Raw genomic sequence first — 19258 nt, 5'->3', positions numbered from 1 at the left:
AATCTCTAGAAAGTTATTCAGCTTCAGTTTTCTAAGTCATTAGTCTCCAAATCCTCTTAATTTTTTAGTTAAAAAAATAAAGAACCAAGACAGTCAGTGAAGCATTTCAAGAAACTAGATTCTGAAAATGAAGTTAAATTCAGACAACGTTGAAATACAAAACTGGAAATACTACTGACATGTATAAAGTACTAGTTTCTGTCGTCAACGGTGACAGTTTTGCATGTTTGTCTTCAAAGTAACACACTCATGACTAGATAAAAAGAATTTGAAGCGCTGGCACACATACATAAAATTGATCAAAAGGCACTGTTATTACTATCTATCCTCCATGGCTCAAGGAAGAGTTTACAAGCTAAGGAAAATCCTTTTCCATGAGTACTACGGTTACTGGCACTTATAATAACCACATAAGTAGTATGGCTATTCATCACTAGAAGATAATCTATTGTAAAGTTACTTTTGCTTCTTCTCATCCCATCATCACATCTACTTTTCTTCCTATCAATTTCTGCACATGAAAAAGAAAAACAAAGTTTAAGCCACAGAAAATGTTAGCTGCTTTCCTAGGAAGCTGAACAGAGCAGCGCTGCATAGTCCTAGTCTTTTCCTTAAGAAAACAAGAACCCAAAGGGGAAGACTCTTGTGCGAGAGAGAAAGTATGTGTATGTGCGAGAGAGAAAGTATGTGTATGTGTGAGAGAGAGACAAGAGAGAGAAAGTGCATGTGTGTGTGGTGTTAAGACAGAGAAAGAAAGGATTATTTTAAGACCCAGAGAAATATGAGCAACATGATTTCTATATATCAGTGTTAATAGTAATCTGTTTGGTATTTGCCATGTTCAACTGGATCAAACATAAAACTAATAAACTAGAGCTATAAATTATATACCATAGATAAGACAATCAGTTACAGATTGAGAGAGCAGAAAATTCATATTTCATGTCACCTTCAGTAGTATCTATAAAACACATCTCTTAAAACACTATAAACAGAAGGTTTATCTTAAAAGATACACAAATGACTTAAAAAAGTTAAAATCTAGACATTTATAATGGAAAAATTTATTAAATAACCATATTAGTATGAAAATGTACCTTAAAGGTTAAGCTATTTAGGATTCAAAACTTGGACAAGTAAGTGTGCAAATCAAAACACAATTTTTCAGTGAGTTTCCAGACATGGTATAATAAATCTGGAATAATTACAACATTGATCAGTAAAACCCAATTAGAAACAGTTATACCATAGCAAACAGAAATGAATTACCTCGTCTTCGCCCATAACTCCTCGCTGCATGTAAACAAAGGACAAATTGTAAAATGTCAGAACTAAAAATAAGCCCACATAAACAAACATTTATGACATGGAAAGCTATGTGGGCATCTGGAAATTAGAACTACTTTGTCTTAAGAGCTACCTCAATATTATCACACAACATGTGCATGGTATTTTAATATTTACAAAGCACTCTTTTATGTGCCATCTGAACCATATAAAAACTGTGAAATTAACTGGAAATACAAAAGTTATTCTCAATTATGTTAAAACTCATGAATAAATATATTTGTTTCATCTAATTGGGATAGGAATATGTAACACTTTATGGTTAAATAGCATCCAAAATATTTTTCCCAATGAAGACAACTTGAATTGAATCCTTACTTTTCTACTTATTATAGAAAGTGACACAGCATATAATGTCCAACTAGTAATTCAGGTCAACATCACTTTTTATGCAAAGCCCTGCATGGAAAAATAACTGGAAGACACATAAGAGTGAAAAAATAAAACAATACTGAACTGGTCCACTTAAGTTTACAGAGCTTAGATAGACAGAATACAAGACTCATGTTCAAACTTGCTTAAGTGAAGAAATGATCAATGACAGACTAATGATGCTTTCAATCTTTCTGGTACATTTTATAACAGCTAAGTGTTTATTGTCTCCACATCTGGAGTAAGAGGGATTCCGATACGAACTATTATTAGTATCTTCAAAGAACAGTACATATGTTAAACCTTTAACAGTGTAAAGCAGAAAGTATTTCAACCTATGTTACTAGCAGTTTACCGATTCCTCATGGAGAAAAAACACTGCAATTTATTTTTCATAAGAGTATCAGTTTGATAAAATCTACAACTTGTTTTTAAATAACTTAGCTCCCAAATCTGAGTATACTATGAGTATTTCTACTCTAGAATTAGCAGTAAACCAAAAATGACTATCAAAATCAAAATCTTAATTCATATTCATCGATTTTTTTTAGGTCTGGGAAAAATCTGTTATTGAAAAATTTCAAGTCAAAATATATATTAAAGGTTGTCAGAAATGTAGTCTCTCCAAAGGTATGAAATTTAAAGATCAAAGGAAAACATTTTACATCATTAAACACATTCTATTGTAGAGATTTTACAAAATTAAAAAAAATTATACTAAGGCTTTAATATAAAGAAGTGTGTCTACAGGGTGGGGCTACAGTCTTAGTTCCCCTATAATAAAAAGGGGAGAACCAAACCTGAAAAGTCTTAATCGTTTTTATTTCAAGAAATAAGTCAGTAAATGTAAGGTTTGTATTAGTCTTTTATATAAAGTAACTTCATTAACATCCCTGCATTTTACTGTCTTTACTTAATGTATACTCTATGTACAAACTGTTGTCTTCTCTTATATAAATGCAGACTTAACCTGTCCATGAGCTCCAGTTAGCTCAAAACCTGGCAGATTTACCTCACCTATATACACATTTATATATAGCTTACCTCTGTGTGTGTTTATGTATATATACAGATTATATTAATATATAGCTTAACTGATCTATATATTAGTTTCGGGTGAGGGTAGTGGTAGAAGTGGCATTTGGAATTTTGTCATCTAGGTCTTCTGAGACATGTAATCCTTAAGAAAAACAAAAGGTCTCAAAGAGACTGACGGTCAACTATGGAAAATCAGACACTAGGAATTATAAAAGGAGTTATCAAGAACAGGCTATGGAAGGATGAATTCCCTGAAGTCTTTATAATTGTATTCAGCATCAAAGTGGTCAATAGGCCCCAAAGCACTTCACAGCTTAAATCAAAAGTTGGACTTCCTGCTTATCTAAAGGCATTAATCTAATATAAATTTGCTTTGGGGAATTTCATTCATGGTTGTAGAGGGTCAAATATTCAAAAGAAAATAAAACTTTTCATCAAATTTAAAGTCATATTATAAAGTTATGATTAAGTAATAATGTACGAACTCTAGGAAATAGTGAAGGACAGGGAAGACTGGGGCACTCCAGTCCATGGGTCACAAAGAGTCAGACATGACTTAGCAACTGTACAACATAATCCATGATCTATTGAGAAAATTAATGACATCATAACCAGTTTATGGTCTTAGTTTTTATGTTCTTAGCTAAGGCTAGTCAACATTAAAATAGTGAAAATATGTACAAATGTTCACAGCATCTTAGGTTTCGTCTCATTTCTAGGCTTGAACACATTACTTAGAAAGTTTCTCCAACTATCTCATACCTGAGGAATTTTAGAATCCTGTAAAGAGCTATTGCCCTTATTTCTTGGACAACTCTCAGATTCCAAGTCTCTACATTACCAAAAATAGAACTGACTGCAGATGAAGCTAAACCATGTGAAACATTCCCTACTCCCTGTCAGGGAAATAACCAATCTCCTACCATTATGCTAACCAATGGTGTGTGTACTCAACTTTCCTACTAATATTTCTATGTGAATTTCATGGATATGTTCCACTGTAACCAAATCAGAATTATCAGAAATCCTCAGTGAGAAAAGAAAATCATTACACATCTAGTAATCATTATGTTTTAATTAAAACAGACTTCTTTAAGCAGTATGCCCCTCCCAAACTCATTTAGAATATGATTTAGAGGGAAAAAAAGGCAAATAATTTGTAGTATAAAAACACTGTACTTAGAGTATTAAATTTCAGGTACATAGATTTATAAAGCATCATAAAAAAGTGAGGAACTGGCTATTTAACATACGTTTGTATATACATATGTATATATGTATGTATGTGTGTTACAATATATAGTATAGACACACACATACATATTTCTTTGTTTTCAATGAAGGTAATAAGGACGTGAGAAAAGCCTGAAGATCCTTCCTATACAAGGGATGTTAGAGTTTGGGTCCTGGTTCCCAATAATCTGTTTAGATCCTAACCTGCAGCTACTTAAAAAGAAACAGGATAATTCTAGCCTTCTCCTTAGGACCTTTGTGCCCTTAGGTATTTACTCTCAGCAACAGTCTGTGGTACCTGAATTACTGCAATTGGAGGAAGGGACAGGTCATACCAAATCAGCTGGAAATACATTTAAAGGTTAACATTTTCTTGGTGTGAAGCTAAAGACATTATCCCCCCTGATCACAATCCTTTTCAAGATTCAAAATAAATCTGCTATGATCTACTTCACTTCCATCAGCATCAAAAAAGAACTGATTGCATACTCAAGATTCCTATTTTCATGACTGAATATACTTAAGACAATTTCATTACTGAGTACATTTTCTTAATTAAAAGATACACATTATTTCCTCCTAAAATAGAACAAGCTCTTGATTACAAACATGGCTGTATGTGGTTAATCACAATAAATCTGAATTTCAAACCAGCTTGCTAACCCCCTCCCCACACTTCTGCTCTGTTCCCCTTTTGAAAAATCACATGTACTAATAAAAATGTAAGCTATTTTTCTTGGGAGACATGTGAAGGGAGTACAGTAATAGAAACAAATACTCCAATGATGCACCATTTTGTATTACTTCTAGAAAATATTTTTTTTCACTATTGTTAATTAAAAATATAAGATTTATACATTTAGAAATACAAACATTAAAGCTGTCATTCTAACATCAGCCAGTAAAACCTTTGGTTTTTAGACAATCTACCCATTGCTATATAATGCAACTTCCCTAAGGTATTTCTAGATGTTAAAGCTAGACTCTTCTACAATATCTGAATTATTCAATAGTGGCAGTGTTCACTAGTCAACTGGATTTCTAACTGAATTGAGGAACACAGTCTATTGTAGGAGCCTATTTTCAGTTATATTCTATGACATTTTTTGCTGTTAAAATCTGTTAAAAAAAATCTAAAGAACGACTTCACGAGACATATAGGTATGGGATTATAACTTTTTCTATATCTGAGTAAACAGAGGCTCAGAGTTAACGGATTTGCCAGGGGTACTTCAGAGTTTCACCTATTTTGACCAACTTCCTGACCTTTACTCCAGTCCCTATTTATCCTTTATTATCCCTTATTTAAAAGGAGTATTTACATGTTTAGCTATCATGCTAATTACTCAGGAAGGTAGAATCACAAAACCTTTACATCGTCTGCCTTATCTTCATAACCCCTAGGCCTGAGTTTATGTATTATCTTTTAATGGACTCAAGCCTAGCACCACTAGAACATCACAGATTTCTGCCAGTACTGTATTAGCTAAGGAATGATCTTAAACTGTAATAGGCGTGTGTTTATTTTAATGTGCATTTGTGAACCATCAAAAGTCATCTTGGGTACCACAAAGGGTGAGTGTATCACACTTGAGAAACACTGCTTGAGGAATCATTTTACTTTTATTGACTCCCAACTTTGAGCTTCTTCCAAATGGTTCTAGTCAGGCTTTCTGAAGTAACGTAAGTCTTTGTCCACTATAAATAACTTCCTTCAAACACCTGAAAATTCCAGTTATGTCTTCTCTTAATTTTATATTCCCCAAACAGATCCAGCTTCTTCATTTATGCACAAGACATGATTTTTACTCTTTCAAAGTCATTCTGTCACTGTTACCACCCATTACCATAACCGACTTTTACTGTCAGGAACCGTTCTAAATACTTCATGTGAATGAAATCACTCACTTCTCACAAGATCCTTCTGAGGCAGGCAGAATGCTGTGTCTCTTTTACACGTGAGGACTCAGAGACAAAGGGAAGTTTGGTAAACTGCCCAAGGTCACACAGTTAGAAATAGCAAACCTGGTTTAAACCCAGATAACCTGGCTCCAGAGTCTGTAATTCCAACCACTGCCAACTATTGCTAAACCACCACATGGAAGTAATACTGATGTAGAATTTATTACCAATATTGATTTTAAAGATCAATAATATCAGCTATGCTTGTTGGTTAAATAATATTACTAAATCAGTTGCCTAATGGTGAGTTAAATTTGTGACAAACTAAAAAGAGCAACAATTTAAAAAGCAGGTCTATGTACTGAAATGCTATAATTTCTTTAATCAATCAATAATATTTCATAATAACTCAGTGTAGGCAGAAGTTTGATATTAATATCCCTTAATTCTCACTTCTCTCTTCAATAACCTTGACATCTACAAAAAACCCTACATTCTTAACATTTAATACTTTCTTACCCTATAAATATACCCTATTTTCTGTCCTTGCTTTTCCTCTTAACCAAGGATCCCAGATAACCAAAGCATTCTTTTTTCCTCTCTGGATCCAGTTGTTTCTACTAGCCTAAACACTTCTGATGTCCTAGATTCATCATCATTTTTCTCCCCTAGTCCCTTGTCAGAAGTTCAGAATTTCCAGGATGGCTTACTGTACTGAGTATGTACTATAACTCTAAAATGGAATTCTGTAAAGGATGCTAACATAAAAAATAAAAACAGATTTGTCCATAAGATGTAACTCCTGCCTGCCTTAAATTTATTATTCTCCAAACAAATCCAACTCTTTCATCTATTCACAGGACATGATTTTTTTTTGAAAATATATATTTAATAAAATATGACTAGGTCTACTATGTGATGGAACACTCAACATCTAGATTATTTATAAAGGTTTTAGACAACTGAAGAAGTCAATTAGTTTAATAATGTTTAGTGCAACCGAAAGTATAAACTGTAAAAACAGTGTGGCTACTAAACTCTGCTCACACAGAACCAACACATTCTATTGTGATTACGATATACTTCTGAATCATTCTATTTTACTATGTATTCAGCAGTCTAAGAACATCTGTGAATGATCTAACAAATTATCTCATACAGCACTTTCCTTCAGATAGACTTTAACAGAATACGTGAAACATATGCAAATTCACTTTTCAACTGAATAGCTTTTCTTAGAAGTTAAAAATAGAAATGTGAATGACCTTTATTTACCACACAGACTGTTCCAAAAGAATTTAAGGAAGTCAGGATATCAGCATATTAAAAATGTAGCATTACCTAAAGTTATTATTTTATACATCAAGCCATTAAAAGTAATAAAGATTATGATCTATTTTCTGTTTTGTAAACTCAATTTCAACAATGTAATTTTCAATCACAGATTTAGGATTCAGAGACCAGCTGCTTAAATGATGATATGGTTTGTTAATTCCATGGTAGAGAAAAGGCCGCATGAAGAGGTCCTGGAATGTAATTTTTAGTGCCTTTATGGACAAAGTCTATGGACTGCTAGATCTCTGTAAGGCCTGGCGTGAACATGATCTCAGTCTAGAGTGCAGAGTCTGTTAATACTGTGACAATTCTACTTCTAACCATCCTGGAAGATCCTCAGGAATAAATAAACCAGTGATTAGACTAGGCTAGCATGTGGTGGGTGCTCAGTACAGAAGGGTCAAATGTTGAACAAATCAATCTGTCACGTCACTTAACACTTTGCTTCTTCAATTCTTCTTTTATTCCTTAATCCTATCTACCTTGACTATCTCCTAGGTAGCCTAGATTTTCTTCCTATTTTTCCATCTTTACTTAATATTAATTTTTACTTCACACTGGAGTTCACATGGTCTAGCTTCACACTGTTTTTTCACTCTTTGTTTCTCAACTTCATTGCCAACTTTTTTCAGCAAAGCTTTAGTTGAAGAAGTGTCAAGCCACTCTAGCAATTAATTATGTATTTTAAAGGAAGTCCTATACTATCTTTACCATTCCTTCTTCATCCTCCTTCCCTCTTCTCAGACCTGCCCCCTGAACATACTCTACAATAAATAAGTGATCTTTAAAATTAAAAAACAAATAAATAAATAAAAGCAACCTTTGCGAAGGGTATTTTAATCCTGCCGTGTCTACTCCAAAGTCATGGAAGTGCTAGGTACTGTGACTCCAAACGCAATATTTGTCCAACAGAAAGAAAACAACTTTAATGAAAGTCTATTTATTCTTTTTCATGAGAGTAAAATTCACTGTGTAAACTTTCTAACTAGAATAAATTAAGTATGACTACTATATTTAGAGAATCACCAGTATATTTCCTAGTTGTTTCTACACACTTTGTAAATAGCATCTCATTTCATTCTCATAATGAACTTTGAGACTGCTATTCCCATTTCACAGATGGGAAGCTAAGGCACATGGAAGTTACTTGACAAGTTAATACAATAAACTGGAAAGCTGATATTTAAACTCAGAACTGCCTCCGTAGTCATAGACATTGAATTACATCATGCTGTCAAAAATATACTTCAATGGCTGCTTTGCCAGTGAGAATATGCTCAAACTCCTAATTCTATTTTCTATACAGGAAAAGTTGCAGCTTCATTTTTATACTTATAAAATGATTAACTTGTATGTATGGGGAAGGTTTAGAGAAACATGTATTCAGTCATCTTTACATACATCAATTGAAAACATAAAATGTTTTTATAAAAACTTACCATTTAACATCAATAGATTGTCAGTTCCTGGATGTGGATAGCTCAATCGACCTTTAAAAAGATGGGAAAGGGAAGTTTGAAGATTATGGAGCTATTTGAAAAGCAAAAAAAAAAAAAAAAGGAAGGGGAGTAAGGAGAAGAAATTTACTGAGCACAGTACAGTTCTTCAGGAATAAAAAATTAATGTTTAGTTTAAAGTTTATTAACTGAAACTATCTTTGGAAGTTGAAAACAGTGAACTTTAGTTCTCAGAATATAAGAGCACAATGTGATTTGGGAGCAACCCTTACAGAATCAAGTTTTCTTTTTTTGGAATGTAAAAACAATGTAGGTATCCGAGTCTTTCAAACTTAATACAGGATGTGAAAATTAAAAAAAAAAAAAATTCTCAAATCTGTTTGTAATTCTCTCTAAAGATCTATTTTCCCAAAAATCATATTTGAAGGACAGAAACTTATATTCTTAAAAAAACACAACAAAATGTCAAAAAAAACCCACAAAGCCCCCAAACTCTTCTCAACTTGCTCTTGAATTCAATATGATTTTATAAGCTGAATTTAAATAAAGCTTAATAAAAACACCTTAAAGGTTTTACCACAAATAAATTGGAAATTTAACAGTTTGATATTGTTCAAAGTTTATAAATGAGACAAAAATAAAAACATAAAAAATGCAAATATTAAAGCTTAGGAGTATAATACTTCTTTTTGAGTCATCCTTCATTAGGGAATTTTGCATTTAGAAAAATACAGAAGGGACGACTACTATATACTGCTGTGGAAGAGAAAAAAGTTGTACATGAACAACTGCTGTAGTTTTACATCATAATATTTATTTGATTAAATCCCAAAAGTGAGGATGATCATTTGTTTGTAGTCCATGAAAATATAGGATTTTCCTCGAATGACTGAATCTTTGATAGACTATTAGAAAGGTACATTAAAATCTGCTTAGAAAACTTTCAAAAATTAAATATCTGTGAGACTGCATTCTAGCAACTTTTAGCACAGCCCTTGAAAAAGACACTACGACAGAGTGCAAGTGTATTGATACCAGAGGGAGAAACCAATGGCTGTCAATGAACCTGACAGGATTTGTAGAGTACAGAGTAACTGCATCACTTTTACCGCCTCAGCAAGTACTTTATACTCGAAGGGTCCTCTCCAAAATATCCCACACAAAACAGATACTTTCTACTGGCTTTCAATTATGAAGTTAAAGAATTTTATCATCTCCAGTGCAAGAGCAAGTGGCAAAGGTAATCCAATTTTGACATTAAAACAGGTAAGCAGATATATACAGATATATAAGATACTTATATAAGTATATAAGGTACTTATATAAGTATATAAGGTAGTTATATATCTGCAAATATATAAGCAGATATATGTATACGTATCTATACACATAAACACACACACATCATCTGAGTTCTAATTTAACTACACACTTCGTTTTCACACTGAACTTAAAATAAATGTTTCTGACCTTCAAAGGACAATTTACCAGCCCTTACTGACTCCTAAGTTTCATGCAGCATGACATTAGTTAACGGAATGCCATACAAGTAAGTTTATTGATGTGCTTTAGTATGCAGTGAGAAACAGCAGAGTAAGTACAAAGGGCATAAGATAAAAGAGTTAGGAAGCAGAGCTCTCTTGAACTGGATATTTCAACAGCGTGGAACATTACTTTGAAGGATCATAGTTTATTTTGGAAATATGCCTATTTCTAAACATCTTGTTGCAGATGACCAAATTTAGAGAACAATTTAAGGCTACAAAAAAATCACTGTTATACTGAGACTGAAAACCGAAATCCCTAACAAAGTGGCAACCTGTATTGCTCTGTTCAGTATAACAAGTTCATTAGTCTGTACACTGATGCTAAGGATACAAACACTAGTGAGATAGTCTCTGCTTATGATGCAGTAGGTGAGACAGACACAAATAAACAATTCCAATACACTTAGCCAAGGGTAAAGAGTTATGTACAGTAGGCTATATTAAAAAACCAAAAACACAAATGAGTATTTAACCAAGTCCAGGGATTCAAGCAAGATTTCCAAGAAAAGTAAACTAAGCAAAGCCTTAAGCCTAGTTCCACTTCAAAAGACACTCAACTTCCAATTGCCACATAATTATCCTCTAATAGGTTCACTGTTCACTTTATTTTTCATCATAAGACACAGGTAACAAGATATTTTCATTACTAATAGTCTTTTGACTTCTTGGCTTTGAATGGACTTAAAAGGCACACCTTATGTGAAAAGTTCAATAAACAGATATTCTATTTGCAAATGGATAGATATGCGTAAAGATGTTCTAAAATATAATTCTTCAAAGAAGAAAATCTCTCAAGATAATAAAATACTCCAAATTGAAATAAGCAGATTTAGATTTGTTTTAAAATTACCCAGTTACTTTTCCTCTACCATAGTGAAATACTAATACATCTTTTACAAGTGAACTTTCACAGCTCTATTTTACATGTGAGTAAGTGTTAGTTGCTCAGTCATGTCGGACCTTATGTAGCCTGCCAGGCTCCTCTGTCCACGGGATTTTCTAGGCAAGACTACCGGAATAGGTTGCCATTCCCTTCTCCAGACGATCTCCCCAACCCAGGGGTAGAATCCAGGTCTCCTGCATTGCAGGCAGATTCTTTACCATCTGAGCCATAGGGGAAACCCATCTATTTTACAAGGGGTAGTATTAAAATTACTTTCATTAAGAATCTGCCAATTGACAGTAATAACTAACACTGGAGGTTTTATGGGCTTCCCTGGAGAATGGGATTGGCCTAACCCACTCCAGGATTCTTGCCTGGAGAATTCCACAGACAGAAGAGCCTGGCAGGCTACAGTCCATGGGGTTGTGGAGAGTCAGACACAATTGAGCAACTAACACCTGCACTTGGCAGGTTTATGATGTACCAGGAGCTTTTCTTGGAGAAGGAAACGGCAACCCACTCCAGTATTCTTGCCTGGAGAATCCCAGGGACGGCAGAGCCTGGTGGGCTGCAGTCTATGGGGTTGCACAGGGTCGGACATGACCGAAGCGACTTAGCAGCAGCAGCAGGAGCTTTTCTAAGTCCTTTACAATGAATTACTTAACCCTCACAACAATCCTGACTTAGGTACCATTATCTTCCCATTTGAAGATAAACCATGCCACAAAAAGTTAAACATCTTGCCCAAGATTACAGTACTGGCAGGATTTGATCCAGGCAGATTAGCTACATACTTAATCACTATCTTATGATGTCTTCCTAGCTAATAACAATCTGGATCAAAATATGTATGATTGGTTATACAAAAAAATTCATTCAATGAAAAACTTCACAGAATGATTATGCAGCATAGATAACTTATCCTTTAATACAGAAAAACAAAAAATAGAAAAAAGCCACATTGCTATAAAACCAGTTTCCCCCTGATGTCTAAAGGCCTGTGACACAGAGGTAGTTGTAGATTAACACTTGTTTTGTCAATACTAGGACACACAAATGGGCAAAAAGGAGACTTTCCCAACCTTTCTTGTTGTTAAGTGTGCCCATGTGTCTAACGTGTGGTCAACAAATGTAAAACACAACTGGTAAATGAAGTTTCTGGGAAGTATCCTTAAAAGGGAAGCTCTTCCCTTTTCTTGATTGTTTCTCCTGCTTTCTGGAATGCATATGCAATGGCTCAACCGCATCAGCCATCTTAGATCATGAGGCAGAAGCTGGGTGTGAAGACTACAAGACTGAAGGACCCCAGACCCATGAGAACCACAACACTACTTCTCGGAGTCTTATGTTTATGTAAAAGAGAAAATGCCTATCATATTTAAGCTACTTAGGAGTTTTCTCGGTTATACCAGAAGTTAACTTTACAGATAAAGTCCTCTAGCAGTGAGTTTGAGCAAATTAATTGGCCTATTATTTATGAATGTAAAAATATGACAAAATATAGTAACGTCATGATGGTTTTAACATATCTAAAGAAATGGGTATATACTCCCACTTGGTCTCTTTTACATTAAAATACTATAAAATTGAAAATAAATAATTTTGAAAAATCTGTATTCTTAGGTGTTGGTGAATAACTAGAAGACCTACAGTACCTTAAAAATTGTCTTATTAGTCTATTATTATTTTAACAATAGGCATAATACATATACAAAAAGACAATTCATATTAGCCATTTCAGATGCACATTCAGTTCAGTTCAATTCAGTTGCTCAGTCGTGTCTGACTCTTTGCGACCCCATGAATTACAGCACACCAGGCCTCCCTGTCCTTCACCAACGCCCGGAGTTCAGTCAAACTCATGTCCATCCAGCTGGTGATGCTATCCAGCCATCTCATCCTCTGTCGTCCCCTTCTCCTCCTGCCCCCAATCCCTCCCAGCATCAGGGTCTTTTCCAATGAGTCAACTCTTCGCATGAGGTGGCCAAAGTACTGGAGTTTCAGCTTTAGCATCATTCCTTCCAATGAACACTCAGGACTGATCTCCTTTAGAATGGACTGGTTGGATCTCCTTGCAGTCCAAGGGACCCTCAAGAGTCTTCTCCAACACAGTTCAAAAGCATCAATTCTTCGGCGCTCAGCTTTCTTCACAGTCCAACTCTCACATCCATACATGATCACTGGAAAAACCATAGCCTTGACTAGATGGACCTTTGTTGGCAAAGTAATGTCTCTGCTTCTCAATATGCTATCTAGGTTGGTCATAACTTTGCTTCCAAGGAGTAAGCGTCTTTTAATTTCACGGCTGCAATCACCATCTGCAGTGATTTTGGAGGCCCAAAAAATAAAGTCTGACACTGTTTCCCCATCTATCTGCCATGAAGTGATGGGGCCAGATGCATATTACTGCATCAAAAAACACTGACAAATATGATAACTGCATACAACTTACCAACTATAAAGATAAATTATTCACAAGGCAATATTTAAAGATATGTGATAAGTTAAGCCAATATTAGACTATTCATATATATATTCATATATATATATATATTTATTGATATGTATCAGCACTTAAGTTCTTTCTCCAAACTACTTACTACCAACACAAAGAACTTATTAGTGATAAAATGATAGCATTTATTTCATGTTTCCTTAGATTTATAAACATTCTTTTAAAGTTAGAGAAATATGAATTAGAAAGGATAGAATGAAGCAATCATTTCCCCAACATTTCTTAATGCTTGTGTATTCTCAAATTTAAAGCTTCTAGTTAATGAGAAGATAGCCATTTGATGAGTTTAGTTGCTAAGTTGTGTCCAATTCTTTTGTGACCTCACAGACTGTAGCCCAACAGGATCCTCTGTCCATGGGATTTTCTAGGCAAAAATCCTGGCGTGGGTTGCCATTTCCTACTCTAGGGGATGGCCCTGACCAAGGAGTTGAATCCACGTTTCCTGCATTGGCAGGCGAATTCTTTACCACTGAGCCACTAGGGACGCCCACTCGATATAGCATCTTACTTCCTTTCCCTGATACCATATTCTCTTGGTTCTCCTCTATCAGCAGCCACTCCTAAGGTCTTCTTTGCAAGTAATTTATGTTCCTCCTCTTCTCAACCCTTAAATGCTAAAGCTCCAGTGGTCAATCCTCAGACTTCTCTCTCTACACTGCTCCCTAGATGACATTGCTGCTAAGTCTGCTAAGTCACTTCAGTTGTGTCCAACTCTGTGTGACCCCATAGACATCAGCCCACCAGACTCCCCCGCCCCCGGGATTCTCCAGGCAAGAACACTGGAGTGGGTTGCCATTTCCTTCTCCAATGCACGAAAGTGAAAAGTGAAAGTGAAGTCGCTCTCTTAGCGACCCCATGGACATCAGCCTACCAGGCTCCTCCATCCATGGGATTTTCCAAGCAAGAGTACTGGAGTGGGGTGCCATTGCCTTCTCTGCTAGATGACATTATCTGCTACCAAAACTTTATATGTCATCTCTAAGCAGATTACACTCACATTGTATCTCTTAACTGCAACTCTCTACCTTAACTCTGTATTTCCCCAGATTAGTATACAGCACTTTTTCCCAGTAGTTTGCTCATCTCCAAACTTTGGGTTACCTTATTCCCCACTCTGACTAATCTGTGTATAAATCTGTCACCTGTTCTCTTATCAACACAGAGCCCAACCTGACTACTCTTCACCAGCTCCTTCACTGTCTGCCTGGCCTAAGCCATCCCCATCTCCTCACAGACGGCCAGAATAACCTCATGGTCTTGTCTCCACTCAGCAGTGATCCTTCTAAAACCTAAGTCAGCTTATATTGCTCTATTGCTTAAAACCCTCCCCCACTTATCTGGCCCCTCATCATCTACCATTCTAACCACAATGGCCTCTGCTATTATCCAAACATAGCAGGCGCATTCTCATTTCAGGATCTGTATACTTCCTCCCCTTTTTGATCCAAAATGCACTTGCCTACATATGACCAAAGTCACACCTCTCACTTCAGTTAGGTCTTTAACAGATGCCATCACAGACCATCCTGTCTAAAGCAGCAGCTTCATTCTTTCTCTGTGCCCTTGACACTATGCTTCTGCCTTCAAACAGAGGCAGATTGACAACACTGATTCCTGTTGTCTCTGTCTTTCATTAAACAGATCCATGAGGGCAAGACTGTCATTTTTTATTCCCTACTCTATCTCTAGCATGTAACACAGAGCTTGGTACATAACAGATTCAAATATTTATTAAATGGATGAAAAAAAGTCTCATTCTGTTATGTGAACTATGACCTTGATCTAAAGCACAGTACCTAAATATGCATTTGTATGTGAGACAGGGAAAAGACATTCTCTCAGTGAACGGAAAAAAAAAAAAATCACAAAACAAGCTTTTATCAATTCATTTCTTAACCCCTTAAATATGGGGAGGGGAGGGAAAAAGACAAGTCCTATTTTTGCTCTTTGCCAAGATTAATTTTTCCCATCTCCACAAGTGTTTTCTTTTTCTTTAATGAATGCATCCAAAAAACGATCTTCAAAGCCCCAATATTCACAGTTAATGATGCCAACAAATTTCTCATTAGTGATGAGAAAGGTGCTGAACAACAATGCCACACGTTCTGCCAACTCTTTTAAACAGAAAAAAAAAATCACACATCAAGAGTTTGAATTAGAATAGTTAACCAACTAATAAGAGAAGTGGTATGGTGTGGTGGTTCAAAGCACAAACTTAAGAACTATTAAATTCCACCAGCTACTAGCAATGAAATTTAGATATTTATTATTAGTAAGCCATCACAATCATCGAACTTTAAATTAAGGCTAAATATCTACCCTTAGTTGCGATAATTAACTAAATTAATCCATATATGTAGAGTTCTGAGAACAGAGCTTAGCATATATCAAAAGTTCAATAAATGATAGCTATGATATGTTATATATTGGGTACATATATTAAACCAACACACATACACAACACTCTTAAATAAGAACTAATTCTTCTTTTTTATGTGCTTTAAACAAGGCATTGCTCCTACTGCTTTGGTAGACTCTTCTCATATTTCTTTCATTATCTACATTTCACCTTTATTTTGAAACCCAGTTAGGAAAAAAAAAAAATGGTTCACAGGAAGCCTGGTAAAATCCACTCAGAATGTGGTCATTACCAACCTTGAATAATTTCAGTCTCTGCTCAGATCCAAAGGGCAGGACAGTCATTCCTGACCTCACTCCCAAATCTGAATGCATGCCTCATAAAAGCCTAAGAATAAGATCATACAAATGTAGAAAAGACCCTTAGATCCAGATTCCAAGAAAGCAACAGGATCATTCCTTACTTTCATCTAATAAAAGCCATCAGTCTACTTTAGTTTCCAGGAAAATTAATCAAGCTAATTCACTCATAAATAAGGATCCCATTATAATTTTCTTCACCTAATATTTATAACTTTCAAAACATTTATCCAACTAATACTAGACCATACATTAGGACGGCTTCCCCGGTAGCTCAGCTGGTAAAGACTGCAATGCAGGAGACCCCGGTTTGATTCCTGGGTTGGGAAGATTCCCTGGAGAAGGGATAGGCTATCCACTCCAGTATTCTTGGGCTTCCCTGCTGGCTCAGCAGGTAAAGAATCTGTCCGCAATGTGGGAGACCTGGGTTTGATCCCTGGATTGGGAAGATCCCCTGGAGGAGGGCATGGTAACCCACTCTAGCATTCTTGCCTGGAGAATCCCCATGGACAGAAGAACTTGTGAAGGCTACAGTCCCTGGAGTCTGTAAACACCAAGGAACATAGAATATGAATAAGTTTTTTTTTAAGTATAACCACAGAGAAAGACAAAAACAATAAAGGGCTAAACTTAAGTCGTTAATCATCTGGTAAGATAATGTTTTATTGTAAAATCACTTCAATAAAACTGGTACTAACTGATATATGCAATTAAATGTTAAAATCATGTTGCACTAGTGGTCACAAAACTTTAAATTATAAAAGGGTTTATTAACAAAAGTAATATTGAGAATAACAAATGGACAATCAAACATCATCAGTGATAGTACAAACTGACATAAAACTTAAAAATAAATTGGCAAAAGTGGGGGTGGGGTGGGATGATTTAGGAGATTGGGATTGACCCAGACACATTACTATGCATAAAACAGATAACTAATTAGAGCCTGCTGTATAGCACAGGGAGCTCAGTGCTCTACAGTGACCTAGATGGGAAGGAAATTCAAAAAAGAGGATTTTTGCATACATAGAGCTGATGCACTTCACTTTACAGCAGAAACTAACACAACACTCTAATGCAACTATACTCCAATAAAAATTAGTAAAACAATAAACTTAGTCACGCTTAGGGAATTAAGACTGCTGGTCACCACCATGGTCTGATTCCACAAGAGTGGGAAATCTGTGAACTATCTCAGCAGCAGCAGACATCAACCAAGGACCACAGGTCAAGTAGCAACCAGGCTTTCAAAAGACACTGTTTTAGAGCCAGAGAAAGGATTCCACTTCCAAACTGAGACTCTGCCCCTCACTTATGAGTTTCCTTCCTTCTTATGCTTATTGAGACAGGCTGGGACCTGGGACCCTTTGCTGCAGTGAGCTCACCTGCACAAAGGTCTATTTGAGCATCAGAATACAAAGAAACCATACGGAACTAAAAATAAAGTGCCTACATGTGCAGTTGCAGCACATTATGAACAATAAGATACAAAAAAAACTAAACTGCCACTTCTGAGGCATCAGGAGCAAAAGCACAGTACTGTGCATGATCTATCCCTGCACACAGCGCCTCCAGGGCCACCAAGGGTGGGTGGACCACTTAAGCCACCCCCTGGCCTGACCCACAGATCCACCCCTACCTTCACCCCATTTAAAGGACTAGTTCCCTCCCCCCTCTCAGGGAGCATAGGAGAGAACAGTGAAAATCTGTTATTTGTTTTCACTCCCTTTTGCTGTAGCAGGAGTCAAAATAAACCTTGCCTATCGTGGTGGCTCAGACAAAGTAAAGAATCTGCCTGCAATCCAAGGGACCCAGGTTCAATCCCTGGGTCAAGAAGATCCCATGGAGAAGGGAATGACAACCCACTCCCGTATGCTTCCCTGGAGAATTCCATGGACAGAGGAGCCAGACGGCTATAGTCCATGGGGTTGCAAAGAGTCGGACAAGACTGAGTGACAAATACTTTCACACTTTGGGGGGAAAAAAAAGTTGGCAATATGTGTCTAGTGCCTTGAAAACAAACGTAATGTCTATTCTATGGAAATAAACTCAGAAAAAGCTCATTGACTTTCATTTAAAAATTTAAATACCCAAATGTACAACAGTAGGGGAATGGTTATATAAACTTTTTTGCATGCATATAAATAATTTTAAGTTCTAAATAAATATTGATGAAAATTTTTTGGACCATTGTTTAATCTTTCAACCAATAATTCACTGAGCCTGTTCTATTTGGTTGGCACTAATACAGATGCTGATTCAAGATAAGGCAAAAACAGAAGTGGTCAATGCTCCCATGATACACTCTCATGTGAATAGAAATATACACTGAAAAAAAATAACTGAATCAGAAATAAATGAGAAAAGTGCTCCAATTGAAAATTTACATGGTTGCTTAGCAATCCTTACAAAGTAACCCACTACTGACCAGAGTGTCAAAGAGGCTTCACTAAGGAGGTACTTAAACCAGGGATTACAGAGTCTTCCAACTGAACATGGAGGAGTGAATACATGAGCTCATCTCTGCTGCTTTCTGAAACCTCTAAAATGTCAGCATAGAAGTTTTAAAGAGGCATAACCACCATTATGACAAAGAGAATTGGACAGGATCACAGAAGAATCATATCACATTTTCAAAAGCTGTGAACATGAATGGCTGATTGGTAGTTGACTGTGGAGACCAGAAATCACCAAAAATACTAAAGGCAACCTGGTGTGTACATGGGGAAGATTATCAAGAAATAAGCCATTTACTATAATGAAAGCCCCCAAAAGTTGAGAAATAAGCAGCTCTGGTTATCATTCAGAGTAGATATGAGTAGAACTGAAAACTGGGAGGTAGATGATTGGTTCAAGCAGAGACACCTGCAGCCCCTTCTCTGGCTCTTCTAAGAAGGCTAACTAGGCAGGA

The 19258-nt window shown here is 35.9% G+C and overlaps 1 protein-coding gene across 9 annotated transcripts in view; it reads right to left on the bottom strand.

Annotated features, from left to right (window-relative positions):
• CPEB2 (cytoplasmic polyadenylation element binding protein 2) overlaps positions 1-19258 on the bottom strand; it is a 68943-nt gene that overhangs the window by 24819 nt on the left and 24866 nt on the right. For 4 of the 9 annotated variants that reach the window (XM_061420848.1, XM_061420844.1, XM_061420842.1 and 1 more), the window contains 2 exons: positions 8667-8717; positions 1270-1293 (listed from right to left, as the gene is read on the bottom strand). The exons of 2 other annotated variants lie outside the window; for them this stretch is intronic. In XM_061420848.1, coding sequence (XP_061276832.1) covers positions 1270-1293; positions 8667-8717 — 75 coding nt within the window. The remainder of the gene's footprint in view (positions 1-1269; positions 1294-8666; positions 8718-19258) is intronic. 3 more of the 9 variants (XM_061420849.1, XM_061420845.1, XM_061420843.1) reach the window with 1 other exon arrangement.

Source organism: Bos javanicus, chromosome 6 (assembly GCF_032452875.1).
Source record: "Bos javanicus breed banteng chromosome 6, ARS-OSU_banteng_1.0, whole genome shotgun sequence".
NCBI lineage: Eukaryota > Metazoa > Chordata > Mammalia > Artiodactyla > Bovidae > Bos > Bos javanicus.
Note: the sequence above shows the minus strand (reverse complement) of the source record. Positions and strands in the feature narration are given on the sequence as shown.